This window comes from Ceratosolen solmsi, unplaced genomic scaffold (genome assembly GCF_000503995.2).
Source record: "Ceratosolen solmsi marchali unplaced genomic scaffold, CerSol_1.0 scaffold7, whole genome shotgun sequence".
Lineage (NCBI taxonomy): Eukaryota > Metazoa > Arthropoda > Insecta > Hymenoptera > Agaonidae > Ceratosolen > Ceratosolen solmsi.
The window spans coordinates 3,439,096-3,460,770 of NW_011948413.1; the positions used below are offsets into that span (position 1 = coordinate 3,439,096).

The 21,675-nt window shown below is 20.2% G+C and overlaps 2 protein-coding genes across 2 annotated transcripts; both read right to left on the reverse strand.

The window, feature by feature from the left end:
• Positions 1-503: 503 nt before the first annotated feature.
• On the reverse strand, positions 504-11,082 carry LOC105367278 (pancreatic lipase-related protein 2-like). The gene is made up of 7 exons (XM_011505932.1): positions 10,878-11,082; positions 9,941-9,998; positions 9,336-9,487; positions 8,633-8,878; positions 6,470-6,652; positions 4,241-4,400; positions 504-596 (listed from the first exon to the last, which is right to left on the reverse strand). Exons 1-7 carry the CDS (start codon positions 10,969-10,971, stop codon positions 518-520), a joined length of 972 nt encoding a protein of 323 aa, XP_011504234.1. The 5' UTR covers positions 10,972-11,082; the 3' UTR covers positions 504-517.
• Positions 11,083-11,384: 302 nt separating this feature from the next.
• Positions 11,385-21,458, reverse strand: LOC105367626 (dipeptidase 1). Its single transcript, XM_011506394.1, has 11 exons — positions 21,455-21,458; positions 18,521-18,641; positions 17,401-17,563; positions 16,908-17,191; positions 14,615-14,672; positions 14,041-14,217; positions 13,885-13,975; positions 13,539-13,614; positions 12,376-12,526; positions 11,652-11,767; positions 11,385-11,418 (listed from the first exon to the last, which is right to left on the reverse strand). Exons 1-11 carry the CDS (start codon positions 21,456-21,458, stop codon positions 11,385-11,387), a joined length of 1,275 nt encoding a protein of 424 aa, XP_011504696.1.
• Positions 21,459-21,675: the final 217 nt, after the last annotated feature.

Below are 21,675 nucleotides of genomic sequence, written 5' to 3' on the forward strand. Positions count from 1 at the left end.
ACATTTATCAAAGTGAAAAGACGCGTGTCTAAAAGAAATATCTGCTGTATGCATGCACTTAAAAAAAAAAATCATTTTTAAAATAAATTTTATCTGCGTTTGTCTTTAATATTTTTATAAAATTATAAATATCAACCAAATAATATTTATAAACCACATTCAATAACGTTTTCTTTTAAAAAAACTAAAGAACAATTTAACAAGTTATGTTGATAGGAGTTGAATTTTGATTAATATGAAAATTATAGTGCAATTATTTGATTATAGACGCGCGCCTTCTATTTCTAGTATTAATTATATAAAATAGAATCGTAACAACTGTTGATATTTATTGAACTTAGGTTTAAAAAAAACTATCAGTTTAATCGTTCAATACATTAAAATATCTTTATTTCACATAATATATACAAATTCATATGTTTATAATAAAGTAATAAGTACATAATTATATTCATATTAGACTCTTAAACTTATATTTTTAACATTCAAACAATTTTTCAGTAATCTAAATTATATATTACACGTATTTTAGTCCATCTGATCCTTTTCCATATGGAGAGGCTTTATTAGTTGTAAAGTAATAAGCACCACCCGATCTAAAAAAAATGATTACAAAATATTATAATTTATTATAATATAAAAAATATTTTCAAATATATTTGAAAATTTAGAGGAATATAGTAGTTGATATATTCTTTATTAATTAATTAATATAAAAAATTTTAATTGGTACAATCTTATAATATTTTTTGCATATATATATTTTATACTACTAAATATTTTATTGATGGATCGAAACTAAAAAATTTTGAAGCAAAAATTTACTAAATAATTAACAATGATTAATAGCAACTTTTATTAATATTTCAATTACTTTATTAATATTTCTATTACTTTGTCTTAAAATTCCAAAAAGATAATTTATGCATTGTAATGTAAAATGATCTTTATTGAAACTCCATAAGAGTTTAATAAATTAAACAAAATAATCATATAATTATTATATAATTTATATGTATATTTTATTATATATATAATTATTTATTATAATTTATTATATATAATTTATTTTAAATTCTTTTTCAATTAATTTTTAAAAATTGAAATTTTTTTTCAATTTCAATTAATAATTAAAGTCTATTTTCTGTCATTTGAAATAAATTCGGGATCATTAAATCATCAAAAATTAACCGTTTCATATCTATCTATTTTAGCAATTGTTGATTGAATTGAGCTATCAAATACCATTGATATAAGATATATAGACATGAGTTTTTAACTTAAACGTTAGCTTACTGCTTCATTCTTAAAAAGTATAAGGGAACAATTTTCTTATTAATTTTATTTATAAATGAAAAGAATAGCTGATTGTTCCATTTACATAAAAATTTATTATCAATGTAAACTTAAGTCTTGCACCATTGCCTCAAATTAAATAACATATAAAATTAAATAATTACTTGCCTATAGTTTAAAGCTTTCATTAAATGATTATTAGATTAATAAATAACATTTTAAAGTTAATATATTGACTATAACAAAAATATCAAATATTTTTCATGCATCATTAATTCTTAACGATCACTATCACTATCGTTCAATTCATCATAATACTGTAAAAAGATGTAACTATCAAATTTGAATATCGTGGACGCCTCAAATTATAATTAAATATATATGTTATAAATGAACTTGATAATGAAATTGAAATACTTGAAAAATATTGTATGTAATAAAAAATATTGAAAAAAAGAAATTCTATTAAATTACCAAGTTATGATTTTTTATTAATAAAATAAAAGAGAACATAACAAAATCAAAATAATACAAAAAATAAATTTACGTTTATAATTAAATTTTCTACCAAGTTATTAAGTATAGACATAAATATAATATTAAATTACTTATACTTCAGAATTTTTAAACAATATAATAAAAATACAACAATGATAAATATAAAAAAAAATGTGTTACGTAAACATTATATACAAATTGGTTATTCTACAGATTACATGTGTCTTGTTCATACATCATTAGGAATTTAGGAAAAATATTTTCTATACTCTCACAGATTCTGTATGTGCTCAATTTTGTTAATGTAAAGTTGTTTTTTATTTTACTGTTTTATATATATAATTGAATATTTCAAAATACGTAGAATACGGGGTAGACTATTGAATAATTATACCCGGACTATAGATAATAAATTTTATAAATAATCAATTTCCCTTTTAACATTTTAATAAGCAGTTAACGATTAGTAGTTAATTATAACTATATATTCTAATAAATCATAAAGAATATCTCGCCTTAATATATAGAGATATACATATATATATATATATATATATATTATTTTGTGTGTAATTAAAATATATAATTACTTTGACTTTTAAAAGTTCTGTGAAATAATATTTTGAATGTTATATTTCTCCAATCTCAACTTAAAATTTTCAGTCTTTATAATTTAATTTTGTTTTTTTTTTTTAACAATGGTTTTATTCATCTTAAAATAACATTGAAAATTATAAAAATCTTAATTTTAAAATTCAAAATTTTTATCTAAATAAAATATTCATCTATTGTTAAAGCTTCATATAGTTTTAAGTTTGTTTCAAGATTTGATTAATTCTATATTAATTGCATTTTGTTATCTTTAATAACAGAGACAAGCAATCAATTGTAATTCTCTTATTAAAGTAACACTTTACGACCTAGTTTTTTATTTTATTTACAATTTAACGTTTCCATTTTTATACAAAAGTCTACTTTTATGATAATATTCATGATAACAAGATACAAGGAATGTTTCAATATCGAAAATTCTATTAATCAATAAATAGTCGGCATCTTGATTCATATGTAGTTTTTAAAAGTTTTTATATGGATATGGGATACCATTAATAATATTTTTTATTTTTCATACAGTTAATTAAATTGGATTTCAAATATTTTAAATATTTTTGGTATTTATTACTTCCATTTATGTCATCAATATTTTATAATCAAAGCCGTAAAACAAATATAATCATGAATTTCTATTATACTCTTATTTTTTATACTATTCTTTTATATTTACTATGTACATTTCAATGAATTTAACAGTAAGAATTAATAATGCTTATATATGTTGTTATCATAGCTGTACACAATGTACTCATATCTTTACAAAATATTATTAACATAATTATGTTGAATAATAATATTCTGAAAAAACAATAAATAAAGGCAATTACAATGAATAAAAAACTTAATGAGAAAACATAAGTTTTTATTTATTAATGGATGAAAATATGATTAATTGAATTAGAACTGATAAATTACTATAATCTCAAATTGTGCATACATAAAATTGTTATTTTTATAAATTAAATTTCTGCTTATAGATTAAATTTCGAAATATAATCATAGCAAAAATCGTAACATCCTTTTTTGATAACCTATATGAATTGAATTAAGTAATTATAATGACTATGTTATGGAACAACTAAGATGGTAAATGTTGAATGAACTATATAATATTTACTATGTATATTATTTCAATTAAACATATCAAAATAGGAGTAATTTTGATTCTAATTCATATATTTTGAATAGAAAATAATGTCAAATATTTCAAATTTAATTCAATTTATTATTTGTTCAGATCATTCAGCGTATAGAATTAATTAATGTGAAAGTAATATTAATTATCATTGTTATTAATGTATAAATATAAGAAATAGAACGTGGAGATGTTTAAATAAATATATCTTTAAATGAATTTTTTAAATTCTATGCCTTACGTTTTAATTATTAAATTATAAAAGGAATTGCTGTAAATAAATTATATTATTAAATCTACTAAATATTATAATTGTCTTTTTTTATTTTACTCTTCACTCTTATTATCCCCTTAATATGTCTATCTATATTTGATCGTGGACAATATTATTTATAACATTTATAACTCAACAAATACTCTTGTATAGTATTATGTGTAATTGTACATTGTTGTATAGATGTCTTATTGTTTTACAAAAAAAAACAAAGTCTTTTTATAGTTATTTCTTTGTTAAAAATTGAAATACTAAAATATTCAGAAAATATGCTTCAAAAATTTAATCATTAAGAAATATTATGTTTTAAGTTTAATATACCATACTAAAATAATATCTTCATTTTTAACAAACTTAAGTCTGTAAATTAAAAAATTACCATATACTTTATATATATCTCGATAACTCTAAGAAATACTTACCTTTTTGCAGTCATTGAATATCCAAAGTAGACTATTTCGTTTTCCTTACATTTTTCTGCCTTAAAGTCTTCAAATGATGCGCATGCAAGGCCCGGAAAAGCTGTATCATTTAACACAGATTCGGAATAGAATCGCCATGACCTATGATGATTACACATACCTGTATATTTCATAATAATAATAAATAATAATTACTTTTAAAGTATTCTGAAAATTTTTAATATCATGAGGTTCAAAATATTAAAAAGAAAACACTGATTGAGACTTCATGTAGAATACAAAATTTGAATAAACAAAATTTATTTGCAATAAATTGTTATCGAACAATCGTATGTTAAAAACATCCATTTTATATCATTTGGGATATAATTTATACCCATTTAGTAATTATGTAATTATTATATTCTATAATTTAGACTTAATACGGTGCATATAAAATTAATTTAAGTTTTAAAATTTGCATTTATTTATAAACTATATCTGTTCCAAATACAACCAAAAAATACGTTATAAATGTAAAATTATAGTTAGTTTTTTTCCAAAGGATTAAATACAATTTTACCATTAAGTTTTATATATATTATTTTTAATAATGTTTAAAATACTTCCTAGTAAAAATTATTATAGTCGAATGAGATTTATAATTATATTTTTATATTTATATTTATATTTGGAAATTTCGACCGTATAAAACTTTTGAAATATGATTCTATTTTTTAAATTTCTGTATATAGATTTGAAAAAATATATAATAATTTAATATATTATTTCATATAAATTTAACACTTTAATATGAAAAAAGATTGGGAATTTTATAATATTGTTACTAATTTAAAAATAATCATTTTTTCGTTTTTTTTTATTTTAGTGAGCTGCATAGTATGTTATTGCAATTTTATTAATTTGAAAGCGAACAATATAAATAAACACGGATACGATTGTTTTTTAAAAATCTGTTGGCTTATATGTATAGAAAATTCTTCACAAATTGTATCAAATATTTAGCGTATTATACATGTTTTAAACAATATAAAAATGTAGTCAAATCATTTTGCGGCTTGAAATTTCTAGACTACCATTAATAATAAACAATTTCAAAATTCTTTTACAAAAATGTTAATAATTAAAAAATCTTATGAAATATTTGAAAAATTATAATTATTTTTGTTATATTTTCAGAAACATAATAGTTTTAATAAGTAAAATATTAAAAAATTTGTTAACAATGCTTCGGATATGTTAATTAAATTTTGACATTTATTTTCATATATTATTATACTGTTTTGGTTATTAATTTTATAAGCTTTAACTATTTTAACGTTTACTGAAATTAACGATATAATTAATTAAGATATTAAACAAAAGCATTTAAGTACAAATTTCAAATAACAATCTACACTAATAATATAATAGTTTGTCGAATGTGCATGTAATGTCTTAAATTATATTTCTCTACTTTAACTTTCATTTTATGAGTAAAAAATATAGGATTTTATTTAATCAAGTTCATGATTTTATTGGGATGAAAGTGAAATAAATTTCCTAATTAAGTAAAATCCGTCTCTTCCTGAGACAAACTTAAAATATCAGACTTTATTAAAAAAAAAAATTATTAAATAATATTGAATAATGTTAAAAGTTTGTATTTAAAATGTAAATCAAAAGTGTATGTTTAACTTTTATAAATTCTTTAAGAATATACACTGTATTCATAAGAAAATTAATTTTTCTTTATAGTAAGACTATATTATTATTTTCTCTCAATATTTCTAAAATGATTTTGGTATTTTTTAAATTATGTAAAAGTTCATGAATTATATGATTCTCTTTCTCATATATAAATATCTCATAGATAAATTTTCATATACTTGTACATAATTATATACAACATATATATACATATATATGGTTATGAGCCTTAAGAATTTTATGAATTACTATTACAAAATAGTTTGTACGATAAAGAATGTATATTTAATAAAAATTTAAATTAAATAATGTACTGAATTAATTTTTAACTCCAAGAATGTCCTGTTTAAATTCACTACACTCGTTCTTATGATATTCTGATAAGTGGATTTTAACATATAATAAATACCGTTAAACAAATAGTAATGAAAATTTTTTTAACGTGATTTTAATTTTACTGATATTTTGGACATCAGGAATTTTAAATAAATTGAATATTTTTCATTGTTACTTTATATGATTGAATACTTTATATTGTACCTATTGCTGGACATCCAGGCTGCGGTCTAATGCCCCCATTAGCAAAGAAGTCAATAGTTCCTGTCCTGGGATTTGCTCCGTACATACCACCATCTGTGTGGATCACATCGACTATTTCTGCACTACTATTGTCTATGTGCTCGGCGTTGAGCTGATAAAACAGAGGGTTTGCCGGATCTAAAGCTATAATAATGGCCGATCAAAGTTTCTTTAGTTGGGAGAAGTAAATTTTATAACTTATCTTCACTTTATATTTACTCAATTATAGCTTCTTTTGTAAATTCATAAGAATTAAAAATTTAGAAATTACTATAATTTCAATCTACAATCTTTTTTATTCACAAAAAAAAAATTATTGTTGCAATAAAATTAAAAATTTTTTAAAATAATTTACACATATTATTAATTTATTTCTTAATATTTTAATATATAAAAAAACTAGTTAGAATATAAAATATTATTCTTTTACCATAATAATATAATAATTTTCATGAAAAAATATTATTGAAATTCTTATTACAGAAAATTTAAACAATGGATTGAATAAATTCCAAGAATCAGGTATTAATTATCGAGAAATGAAAATACAAGTATACCATATTTAACATAAAACTTATAGAATTAAATATATGTAAAATGTACTTAATTGTATTTTTATTTTTTAGTAGAATATATTTAATTAAACTTGTATAAATATATATAATTGAATACATTTTAATATATTTAATTAAATGTATTTAAATATTTATAATTAAAACATACATACTCATATATGTATATATAAAAAAAAAATTTTTAAATATAATCCTTTATGAACCAAAATATACAGAATTTATATGTACTTTTAACTTTGAATGTGTAAATTAGAATATCGGGAATTTTAGATGAATATTAATATATATAAATTTTTGAGAACTTTGTATTTATTTAATTTATTATGTATGATATTACTACGAATATATAATATAATTATATTTCTTTATAATAAATGACAATTGCAATCAAATAATTGTTTCATCGATTTTTTATTTGATATAAGTAATTATTTAATGCCAATTCTTATCAGTTAAAACGATTATTTTTTAATTAATCTACTCATTTTTTTTTTTTTTTTTTTTTGATAATTTTCATCTAATAATCACAATTCGCTTTAATTTCAATTATTATAAATAATTCCCTATAATTAAAGCGTAGATGTTTTATATGGTGTTATACGCGTTTTAAAGTTAATACTTATTTGTTCCTTAAAAAATTATTTACAATTCACGTGATCATTATTTTACTCTCTTTAGGTATTAAAATTTGAAAAAATTATACAATAATTTTTATACAAGCAACTACCCAGAAACATCTATTATAATGTTTAGAACTTCAAATATATTCAAATACCTTTATTCTAAGTAAATAGAAATAGAACTCACAAATCACTAAGCTTTAGCTTTTGATGCATGTATAATCTGTTTAATATTTTATAGCAGAAATTTGATCGAACACAGTTGTTCATTGAACTATTGTAGCAATATACGTTGCATTTGACATGTTTGCAACTAAATGATTCTAGACTTTAATCTCATTAGTATAGTATGATAAACTAACGCCTTGGGAAATTTTAGTTTATTATCACTCTAATATTTTACTAATCGAAACCAACGACTTATAACTTGATAAACTATACTTATGTTTATATTCAATTTTAAATAAATTAACGTATTCTTTTCTATGCATGAAGCTTTTTAAATTATTATAAACTATATAAATTATAATAATTAACATCTTCTTGAAAACAAAAAGCGTTTTAAAAATTAGAATTTATTTAACTTTTCGTGTTTATAATGTTATATTTTTCTTATTAATTTGTACTATTGTTGTTCTACTTTGAATCTTATATAAATTAATATTGATTGATATAATGAAAATTTTAACTCAAAAAAATTTTTTATGTATATTTGTAAAAGATAAAAACACTTAAATAAATTTTAAATAACTAAAAGAACTGTTTTTATGTCTTGTGTTTCAGTTATTCCATTAAAACTGATTTGAAAAAATGGAAAAAAATGAAATATAAATTTGAAATAACTTTTAAATATATAAATAATTTAATTAAATTTATAAATACTATAATTCTTTAATTAATAAATAAATTCAATAGCATATTTGGCATACCAGTAATTCTGGGAATAGTAAAACTAAGAAAGCGTCCCAGAAAGCCAGCTAGATGTGAACCTAGAGAGTGACTTACGATGTGCAAAGTATCGACATTTAATATTTCAGCTTTTGCTAAGTCCTCTAGTGCTCTGGCCGTGAACATTGAAATGGTTTTAATACGTTTAGACAATATTGCATAATTTTCATAAGAGAACGCACTCCAATCCAATATTACAATGTTATCTGCGCCCTTCTGAAGATATGCTATATATAGAAAATTTAGATATATTAAGATTATTCTGAAAAAAGAGTATTATAATTTTAATACGTTGACTATTTGTATTACACTGTCAATATCTTAATAGAATATTATCAATAGCAATCTTAAAAATTTATCAATCATAATAACAATAGTCATAATAAGGGTAAGAGTTAGTAAATAATGACATGAATTATAATTTATATTTGTAATACTCATAACTAATTATTAAAAAATTATCAATTTTTTATAGAAAAATTAAATTAGAAATTGTAGAAACTCAATGATTATCTCTTTATATATATAAATAATAAATTAATTGATCTTATATATTTTTTCATATTAAGCAATTGTATGTTGAAAATTCATCCTTATAAATCAATTTAACTGCTTATCAAATTTTTGTTTTTCAGAATAACTAGATATAACAATCTAAATATTCATAAACAATGCATCAATTACCTGAAATAATGGTTTGGACACTTTCATTAGAATAATGTTCTATAAAGCCGTGAACATAGAGAACGAAAGGCAATTTTATATCAAGATGATTTTTTAATTCAGTTGATTCAGCAAGTGAATATTTATAGGATTTAGCATTTTGCACCGATAATCTGTTAAAGATAATTTTTATAAAAACTAAGATAAAATATATCGATTGAATTAAGTTTAATATAGATAGGCAATTACTATATAATGTTATTGAAAATATGATTACTAAATCAAACATTAAAATATGAATTTAAAAAATTTAATACAAATACAAATATCGCAATTATTACTTATTACAGTTTTATAAACAAACTGAAAATATTAATAAAAGATAATTGCTTTATCATAATCAAAACCTTGCATTGAAAATTAAACATGATAATCTGTAAAAATTTAACTAGTATTTATCTACATTTTAATAAAAATATATATATTTCTATGGAGATAGTAAAAATCTGTGTATGCGCGTCTAATACGAATGTCATTCATTATTTTTAAAACCTAATTCTATAAGAATTAATTACATTATTAAATACACTAATATTAATTATTCCTAATTGAACAAAAATACTTACCCTTGATATAATATTAAGTTTATTTTATTTTGATAATCTGGAGCGATTCCAGAGATGCCTGTGATTAAAAATATCTAATTATTATATTGAAATTTGCTTCATAATATATTTTTTATTTAAATATATTTTTTAAATAATACACCGCAATATTAAATATACTAAACTAAAAATATATTCATTAAATATAATTAAAATAAATTTAAGCTTTTATTTGTAGTTAGGAATTAGAAAATGAAAATAAATTTTTTTTAACTTGCTGAAGATGTTTTTTATTTAAATTTTTTAATAAAAAAATTATTTCTAAAATAAATTAATGTTTTATTACTTCTATTTTTATTTTGAATGCAATATCATGCATTTTATAACTACTCAACTGTGATATATATATTGAATTACATCATACTAAATTTCAATAAAAATAAATTCAATTGCGTACAATCGTTAATTTTGTGAACAATTGTTTTTTTAATTTGACTAGCCCTATAGAAAGAACGAATTACTTTATCTTTATGTTATCGGCTTATTTGAATTTATTTAGCTATAATATTTGAATATTCAAAACGAAAATTTGTTTGCTCTACATTTAGAGCAACTGATCATGTAAATCATAATGTATGACAAATTTACATACTATTATATGAAAAATATTAATACTATAGTAAATTTTACGTTTACAAATTAAACTTTTATCAAATATTTTGTGAATTAGATTCAATTAGTAAATTAGTTTATATTTAAAAATTCTCCAATTATTAAATGAATTCTTTATAAAATATTAATATTATAATTTTATTAACGACGTTTAATAACCTTAGCTATATAAAAATAAGCTTAAACATTTCAACAAAAAAAAAAGCTTACATCAAATCATCAAAATGATCACTGGATATTTCGTACTTTTTATATTTATTTAGATTACATATATTGGCAATCTTACCTATAGCAGAGGTTAAAATATCCTTAACAACACAAGAGGAAGGTAACACTAATGTATAGATGCATATGACGAGCGAGTACTTGTGACTAAACATTTTTTTCTTTGTTTCTTCAAAGTATACACGCGAAATCAAATAATAGACTACCGTTGCATGCGACGTAATCCAGTTGATTGAGCGTTCGCCTTATACGATGACCACATTATTCGAAACACAGTAAGGTCACATGTGTATAGTTATAAATTTCAGCTCCCACCACATGCAAGAAAATTCATATTTGTAAACAAACTTATTCTATAATTACTATCGTAAATTACGTGTGACTTACATATGTAATAGCGTATTTTTCTATTTTAAGGTAGATTAAAAATGACGATACAATTTTTAGATTATTTTGTATATTTTTATAAATAATTTTTTAACAATGTTATGAAGTATTTTACAACTTATTATTTTAAAATTAATTCATTCATTAATGGATGATTGATACGCATTTATTTTCTATAACGTTACAATTCAAGCTTTTCCTTTACATTGTTCCATCTAAAAAATTAATATAATTTATAATTATTATGTAATTAAATTCAATTTGGTAACTATTATTCGAATTAAAAATCCTTAGTAATAGATTTTTATACAATTCATGTAAATAATAGCAAATATGTAATATAAAATGATTAGATATTTAGTACTTTTTATTCAATCTAAAGGATAATTATATATTAAGATTTATTTTACATTAAACAATAAATAAAAATAATTTTTAATATACGTACTCTTTTGCTGTCTGACAAAGACCCGGTTTCAATTTTTCGTTTTCTTGAGCAACTCTGAGTTCGTTGCCGCTAATAATATTTTCATAAGGTAACTGAAATCTCATTGAGTTACGAACCTGTATAAGAGTTTTCATTATATCTCACGAACATTAACCATTTGAGATTTTTCATAAAAAAATGTCTTTCTTGCTAACTTAGAATTCCTTTTAATTTCAATTAGATATATTATAGCAATTACTACATAGTTTTTATTAGCATTGAAGGACATGAAATTGTTTATTTAAATATGAAACACGTTAGTACTAATGTGACGTTTCTAGAAAGTTTTAATATAATAATGAAAATATTCCATTCTATTTGATCGAAAATTGATCTAATATTTTGTATTCTTATTACTAATCATAAATCTTATTAATAACAATTATCTGAATGTAATTTTTTTTTTTTTTTTCATTAAACATGCAGTATGTATCAACATAATGAAGCAATGTTAATCTATTACAATTGCCATATTCGTTGCATTCGTCGCAACTACAAATAAAAAACTTAAGAAGAAAGTGCTAGAAAGTTCATGATAGCATTAATATTAAAATAACATATTTCGAATCAAATCTTCTGAAATCAAATTTTAAAAAAATATTTAAGAACTTAGATTTCCAGATTTTAGTAAACTGCGTAATAATTGCTAAAAAGAAAATATGTAAAATATATGTAAAATACAAACACTTTCGACTTCCTTGAAGACTCTGATCAAATTTCTTCCAGCTAGTTTTTCAAGATCGTCTTTACTCCACTCTGTCTCACCCTCTTTATTGGCGTAAAGACGATCAAATAATGCAGGATATTTCGAGACGTTCTCGAGACCTATTGGTGTCCTAAAAATCCGGTATTGTCGTAAATTAAATTCAAAATAAATTAAAAAGAATCTTTAGATACTTCAATTAATATTATTGTTATAAATGTAGAGAACAATGAATATAAATACTTAACAAGAAACTTGAGCTTAAATAAAACGTTGCTAAAATATATTACAATACCATTATTAAATAAAAATACGAAATTAAAACAATAAATTCTTATGCGTATACGAGAAAATTAATATTATAAATGGAATAATTTTCAAAAGAATACAATTAAACATAAATATATTAAATTAGCATATAAAATATCGAATATGTAAGACTTCTGAATAAAATAATAATTTTATTTTTCACTATAAGTTTTTGGGATAACGATTATATATATATATATATATATTATCTATTTTCTATATTAATAAACATTATAGTTCATTATATAAAAAAAAAACTAAAATTAACATGTAACTAGATACATTTAAATTTTATTCTTAATTAATATTATATATTCTTAAGTAATTTTTCAAAATGCTTTCTAAATAATGTTTTTAAATAATTCTAGATATTTTTTATTTTTTCTGTTATTTATTTGACGCGCTTTCTAGGATATTGAATTAATAAAAAGATTTTAATTTTTAGAATTATGTAATGTTATTATAAACGCAAATACTAAAATTATTCGTTTCTAACATTTTCGATTTCTCTATAAATATAAAGGTGCTTGAATATAAATAAAATTTATAAAATATTGTAAAGTTAATAAAAAAATATTGTTAATATAGCAGCGTATTAAAGTATGTAATTTTCATATTTTTAATATTTTTATCAAACGTATAGTAAATATTATGGATACCTCAAGATAATTTATAATTTATAATGTTAATGACTCAAGCATCGGCTATAAAATTTTAAATGCATTTTTAAAATATAGAATAAACGCTGTTGTATATAATATACAATATAATATCAAATTAAAATAAGTATTCTGAATCAATTTAATCAAGGTAAAAAGAATAAATTATATACTTACTCTGTAACACCATTGTAATCAGCACCGATTCCCACATGATCAATACCAATAAGATTTTTGACGTAATTGATATGAGCTATGGAAAGATTAAATTACTTCAATAATTTTATTAATAAAAAACAATATATAATATAAATTAATTTTCATATTAGAATATTTTCTTTTATTTAAAAATAAATTTGTATTTTTACTTTTATTTAAGATAAAATATTAATTTATTGCAGAAAAATGTGTATATTTCCATCAACATTTTAATTTGTTATCAATACTATTTAAAAAATTAAAGTAAATTAAAACATTTACATGCTTATCGATATATTATAATTAATAGGCAATTCAGTTTTACCGACAACGTCTTCTAGCGTAGCATTTCTCGATTTATCACAGTTTACAAAACTGTTATAAAAATTAATCATTATAATACCATTATTTATTTTCTGAAAACATAAAATTTTGTATTTCCTAATATAAATTCTGATTAATATAATTAACTAATGCTTACTACTTGATATAAAACATCATCAGGAACATTTCTATAATTATTACAAAGTGTAAACACTGATGAGTGTGAAAAAATAATTGGTGATTTTGAAATACTAAGTACGTTGCGCATAACATTATGCGATACGTGCGAAAGATCAATCATCATTCCTAATCGATTCATTTCCCAAACTATAATCTATTAAATATATACAAATATATATATATAAATTTGGTATTTCTATTTTGTGCAAAGCTGATTCTATGTTTAAGTTAATATGGAAATGTAAATAGAAAATGCAAGAATCTGTAGAATTCTAGTAGAAAAATTTTCTAAGAATTAATATTATTTGTTTATTATTATTATTAAATTATAATTAATAATATAAGTAAATTTTTTATTTTATATTTAATTTTTTATTATATTTTTTTTATTCCTTCTTTTATATAATTTTTAATACTTATTTAGTTTTTTAATTATTACTTTCATATTTTCATTTTATGTTTTAAGAATAGCAACAACGCTTCTCTAAACACTTATATTCATATAAAATAAATGTAAATATTTTAATTCTACTATTAAATGTATAGTTTACCTGCCCAAATTCTGTAAGATTATACATGAATTGATCATTTATTGATGAGGCATCTGCCCTAGAATATTAAACATGTGAAATTGATAATATACGTTAATGTGAAAATTATAATATAAAATTGATTAGTATTTATGGTAAAATATTAAAAAAAAAGAAAAAAATGAATTTAATGTGAGAAGCATACGATACTAAAATGTTGAAAAGAAAAATAGATTATATTAATATTGTACTTTTGAATAAAAGTAGTTGACCTTTTATAGACGATAAATAAAAATAAATATAAATATAAAAATAAAATAACAATAACTAGAATCAAACTTTGAAAATGTGTAAGCATGTGTGCACACCCACTTGTATAAGAATACAAATATTTATATAAAGATTTAATTATAAAAATCATTAATCAAAGTCAAATCTGATTACAAATATCAAGTTAAATTATACACTATTTGTATATTTTATATAAACCCTTCCGGAATTTACCATTACTGTATTTTTTAAAAAATATGATTTGATTATATGAAGAAACTTAATAAATATACAACTCTATGAATTAGCAATTATAGATTATCATATGATATGTAAAGCAATAATAATTTTGTAAGCTAATGCATGAAAGAAAAATTCTATCTAATATTTATAAATTAACTATATTAAAATTTAATGTTATAAAAATATCTATGAATATACAAGAATCATAAAAAATAATTCAAATTAAAAAAAAGAGATAAATTATTGATGTGTAATAATGTTTAATGGATTTTTTATTGGTATTGTTGAATTTGTAAAAATTTAAGCAATGGAATATCTATGAATATACTAAAATAATAGAATATCAAGTAATCATATTTATTGTCAAATTAGTAATTAATAAAAAGAAACGAATTATTATTATTAATAGAACGAAGTCTCATATTTTTCAATAATTCTGTAACCAAATCTGTACTTCCATTATTAAAAAATAATCCGTATACCGTAAGAAATCATTTTATAAAATCAAATAAATAAGTTTTATTTATTTAAAAATTAAAATCACAATAATTGTATATTATTATTAAATGAAAAATTTTCTTAAAAATTAAAAGTAATAATAAGTATGTTAAATAGTTCGTTTACATAAAAAATACAAACAAGAAAAAATCAATAATTAAATTACACATTTCTGTGAGTAGAAAATCATGTATTGAAATTTATGAATTGGACAATATTCTCTAATAATTTTTGATAAAATATTTATAACATATTTGAATGCAATTTTAAGATTAAAACTGATTTAATTCAATCATGTAAAACGCATTTATATATTAATTTTTTAGCATTTGATAACAAAATGAACTATTACTGAACATAAAGAAACACAGCTTTAAGGTTCTCCTTCCACTTTGAAGAATCACCAATAAAGACATCATTATAAAAAATTTTTAAAACAAAAATTATTAAAATAAACACACTTGATTCAAATTATCAGAATTTATAAAAAATATTGATTTCATATTGTAACTATATTGTAACTAATATTATGTACATTCTTTTATATTAATTTCAACTTGGTGAGTGACTTTGACTACACTTCTTTTAAACTGATAAATATTCATTTTTTCATGGCTTCATTTTTTAAGTAAAAAACAATAAAATAAATATATCTTCCAATATAGAAGCTTCCAGAATAGAACTATCCAATATCTTATAAATATGGGAGAATTGAATGTTTTATAATATTACTAGTATTATACTATACCGTATGATAGCGTAATATTATTTTTTATAAGATATTCAAGAATTTCTAAAATATAAAATTAATATACAATTATTATGAACGATATTTTATTAAACTTATTGTAAATTATAAATATTTTTTCATTGTAATGTTTAATGTTAGCATACTATATGATTTAACGAAACTCAATATACATTTTTTATCTTACTTAAAAAAAAATTTTCACTACTGAGAATTGAAGCAATTAAATTTTAATATTCTAAAGTACAAGCATATGATTCATAAGCAGTTTATTAATAATAATTGATATCAAAGATCATTATTTTGATACAATGTTTACATTATGAAACTAACATGTTTTTCTTCATTTTTACTTTGAGTCTATCAAATACCTTAAATATGAAAAGAAATTTATATAATGTTTTTAAAAGTTATATTAGTATCAATAATGTTACTTTTATTTAGTTTCTTAAAATTTTTTAGAACTTTTATACGAATTTTAAAAATAATCTACTTTATCTAAAGTAATCCGTTTTTTGTTAACATTGCAATTATAAATAAAAGTGTTATTCTTACCATGGAGTATTACATGTATGAGTCAATGTAAGATATCGTACACCAAGTTCATAATAGAGTCGTAAAACTGCTAAACTTGAGTCGAGCGAGTGTCCTCCTTCAATACCAATCATAGAAACAATTTTTCCCTTTTTCCAAGTGAATTCAATATCATCGGCTACTGATACAAATTCTAACTTATCAGAATATTTTTTTACTAATCTTTTAATTACATCAATTTGACGAAGAGTTAGTTCAACTGCATCTTTGTATTGTGATTTACAATCAACATATGCTGCCCAAAACTAAGAAAAATAATGATATTAATAAATTTCGTAAAATCAGTCTAACCAATACGTATTAAATATGAAAATTATTTCTATTTTAAATTTATTATTTAATTTTGATTATCATTACAAGCATTTGTGTAAAAATGTGTTATTTTACTCAGCACATAGCACGCTCAAATAAAAGAGAGTGTAATTATTAAAAAATTAGATTCTTATTAATCTACCTGCGCTCCTACTCTTCCTGCAGTTAAATGTGGTAAATCGGTCACACATGCTTTGCAAGTATCTTTTCCCCAAGTTTTATCATCTGTTAGATTCTTTTCAAATTGAAAATTACTTAAATCATTATTGGCGATAAGGTATAAAGAATAGGGTAAATCATTGTGCCTAAAATTCAATCAAAAAGTTATTATTCGCATCGAAACTATGTACATTTTAAAATGTTTGAATAACAATTATTTTATTTAAATCTTATACTTTGTGTACATTTAAAAATATTAATAATATGAATAAATAATTATGGTTCTAGCATTATTATATGCCAATAAAAATTATATCAATTAATATTTTCAATAATGTTAGATATTAATGATCATTATAATATTCGATAAGAAATTGCAAAAAATATTTTATTAAACACTGTAATTGACTGTACTAAATTGTTTAAAAATTTAAATAACGTATTATCTATGTGAAAAATATATTATGTAGAAAACTATCATCGTTTAATATTGTTTTTATATTTTAATTAAAACAAAATTATTTAAATCGTTTTAAGATAATATCAGTCATTTGCGATTTTCTTTATTATCATGCTGAAAAATTTAGTTTAAAAAAATATATTTAAAAGGCTAATTTAAAAAATATATTAACAATATAAAAAATAAAATATTTTTCATTAATTACAAAATAATAAATTAAAATATAATTAATATGAAATGGGAAATAATATGTACATTTATTTATAGGAATTTTAGGCAATTTGAGGTAAACATTTAGATAATAATTTAATCATTTTATAATTCTAAAATATTTATAACATTTGAAGTTATATTTGAAATAATTTAATTTCTAATAGAAGAAATTCATTCAATTATAACAATTATATAGAGATTTTAACGAAATATAAGTAATTTAATGAAAAAATGTTTAACTTATTAAAATTTTTAATTTTTAAAAATTAAAATTGCATAAATTTATAAAAACTCGATACTTTATAGAAGAAAAATTGTTTATTATCATGTACAATTTTCCCTTGACGATTTAATGCATATTAAAGAATTAAATAACTGAAACATTTATATTATTATTAAATAATAACTAATATAGTATTTGAATGAATACCCATCTATAAGCGGAGCTGATAGTAGTGCATCACTGCCTTTCATAAAAGTAGTAGTCGGAATCGCGGTCGATAAAACAATATTTGAAAATACAAACACAGCGACAGTTAAACAGATTATACCTGTAAATATAAAAGATTAAAAATTTAATTTATGTTTTTCAAATACAAAAATAATATTTATTAGAATTATTTATTATTTATATACGTTCTTGTGCTTATTACAGTGAGCTAGTAGTGGTTATAAGTGAGATTTTGGTCACTTAATTGCATTATCATATAGCAATTGAGTGGCTTTGATTATAAATGATCATACATCGCAAAATAGTTCGTTTAAATAGTTAAAATTTCTCAATTATTAAACATTTGTGGCAAAAAGGCATGGGACAGAAAACAAATGTTGTAATGGCGGCGAATCATCTTTTGGGTTTAAAATAATTTTAAACCTCATTGTTTAAAAATTAAATTTTATAATGCTAAATGTATTGTAAGAAAGAAAAGGTGGATAGAAAAATGACTTTATAGGATTACTTATATATTACTTAAGAATCAATTTATGCACACTGGCTAATATAAAATGAGAATTTTGCCTTATAAATAAATCAAAAGATAAGTAAAATATGAAATAATAACTGGAACGTATTAAAAATATAAAGTTTTAAAAGAGACTTATATTAGAGATCTCAACAAATTATAAAAATACGTAATAATGAAAATTTATTGAATTAAAAACAATTATTTCAATATTTCAACAATTACTAGATAAATAAATATATAAAATGACTAAATATTTATATTTATGAAACATGCAAAGTAAATTAATTGTGTCTTTATATTTAAAATAATTTTATGTCTGAATAAATTAGGAATTTAAATGACAAATAAAGTCGTTGAAAATTTTTTCCATTAAAAACATGAATAGAAATTACAATATATTTAACAAACCCTGGATACGAGAATTAAGAACATAATATAAGCATTAATGTTTAATATTTAATAATAGAAAATGATAAATAATGAATAAAGTAATATAAAATAAATAATATATTGGTACAATAGAAATATACATTTTTTAATAATATAATATTTAATATTGTGATCAAACAAATAGTAATAATATACGTATAAATCAATAACCAAAAACAATAATATTAATGTAATAATAATAATTTTGACGTTTATTTTTAACATAAAATACAAATAAAAATTTTATTATGGAAATTAAAATATTTAAATCATAATATAAAATTAATAAAGAAATTTATAGTATTAAGAGCAATTTCATCATTGACGAAATGGAGAGGCGGAAAATACAGTATCATAATGAAGATTAAGCGTCAATGTAATAGAAATATGGAAAAATACAATTTTTTAATATTAAGCTTTAGTCTTAATAATATTTTTTAATAAAACAATTAATTATAATGAAAGTATGAAATAAAGATCTTTTACAAAATAAAAATATATTTAAAACAATATTTAAATATTAATGTTATTCTGTAATATTCCATATTTTTTATTACAAAATTTTGATATAGAAACGCCTCAGATTATATAAAATTTAAATTAATTTTCATAAATTTATTACGCTTTTTAATACTTAAAATTATATAGATTTTTTTTTATAATAATTCAATATTACATAGATTCATGTTTAATCTGAAAAATTAAATTATATATCAATTAAGAAGAAAATTAAAAACTGAATGAAGAAAAGTAATTCAAATGAATTAAAACTGAATATAAATAGTACATAATTAAAAAGTATATATGGAATAGTCTTAAATAAATTCTTTATATTATATTATTGGTGTAAAAACATAATATTTTCAAATTTTTGCTCGTTTTCTTTATTTTACGAAGTACCTAAGTAGATTGCTTTTATAATATTTCTACTGAAAAAGAATTCATCATTATGTTCGTATATTATTCTATTCTTTTTGTAACCATGTATTTTTTTATTTTTTCACTTATTGTTAATATATTTTTGGATTTTCTTAAAAAAATTATGTATTTTTTATAAACGTAATTAATCCATTTACTTTACCTACATATTTATATAGATATATATGAAGTGTGTGTGTAGGTATAACTGAATTATAATATATTTTAATATTATTTAAACGAATATTTATAGTAAATTAAAAATATTTAATATACTATATAAAAATTGTGATAATATTTTAAATGTTCCAAAAAATGTATATATTCTATTTCATACTATCTACAACATTTAATTCATAAAAATATTTGCCCAAACAATATTTATGTAAGAATTTCTGAGAAAACATGGATTAATTTAAAATAATTTTATGTTTCGATAAAAATTTAAATAATCCGTAATGTTTTAAAATATTTATATAATTAATGCATCCATTCTATATGTTGAAAATCTATAAAATATCAAATAAAATAGATAATATTAAAAAAGTTTTATTATAAAATTTTAGAAATTCCTTGTCTTTGAACGGCGTAAGTTTGATACTCTCTATCTTTGCAGAAAAGAATTTAAAACCACGATTAGCTGTAACGATTATGCTAGAAATTGTACAAATATAAAATAGATAGTTCTTAAACGAGTTGATTCCTGTGTAATTCAATAATTATTATTTTTAGAGAGATTTAAATTACTTTGAAATCTTAATCCCAATAAAATAATACAACGATGAAGTGTGATACGAACATAATTTATTGAAACTTAAATGGATTTTTATGAATTATCCTAAAACTCGGCCAAACTAAGGCAAGCAAAAATATAATCGCATATTTGTATATTAGCATATATGTATTTGAAGTAAAATTAAATATATGTAGAAAATATCAATTTTATTAAAGGTAATTGAAAATATGCTAGCAGTAAGTTCCATAATAAACAATTTTTTTTAATCTCATGGAGTTTTATATAATAATACAAATATATTCTACGCATAACTTACCCATTGCTATAGGAACATAACCACTTTACTCGGATAAATCTAAGAGTACACTGAATGGTCAACAAGTTTGCTGACAGCGTTATACAAGTACAGTATTACCAGTACGTTAACACTCACGTTATATACTTACACGTATCATCTTCTTTTCAATTAATAAGCTATTACTTATTTAAGACAGATAAAACCGTTTATTTAATACTGTGTAGAAATTATAAATTAAT

What these genes read in the sequence shown, in the direction of transcription:
- LOC105367278 (XM_011505932.1), bottom strand. Translation starts at nt 10,971, where the DNA reads ATGTTTAGTCACAAGTACTCGCTCGTCATATGCATCTATACATTAGTG. An exon ending in TATTTTAACCTCTGCTATAG is followed by an intron (nt 9,999 to 10,877) that starts GTAAGATTGCCA and finishes TTTTAATCACAG; the next exon opens with GCATCTCTGGAATCGCTCCA. An exon ending in GCCTGGATGTCCAGCAATAG is followed by an intron (nt 4,401 to 6,469) that starts GTACAATATAAA and finishes TGAAATATACAG; the next exon opens with GTATGTGTAATCATCATAGG.
- LOC105367626 (XM_011506394.1), bottom strand. An exon ending in GATTACAATGGTGTTACAGA is followed by an intron (nt 12,527 to 13,538) that starts GTAAGTATATAA and finishes CCGGATTTTTAG; the next exon opens with GACACCAATAGGTCTCGAGA. An exon ending in TCTTCAAGGAAGTCGAAAGT is followed by an intron (nt 11,768 to 12,375) that starts GTTTGTATTTTA and finishes ACTCTTATACAG; the next exon opens with GTTCGTAACTCAATGAGATT.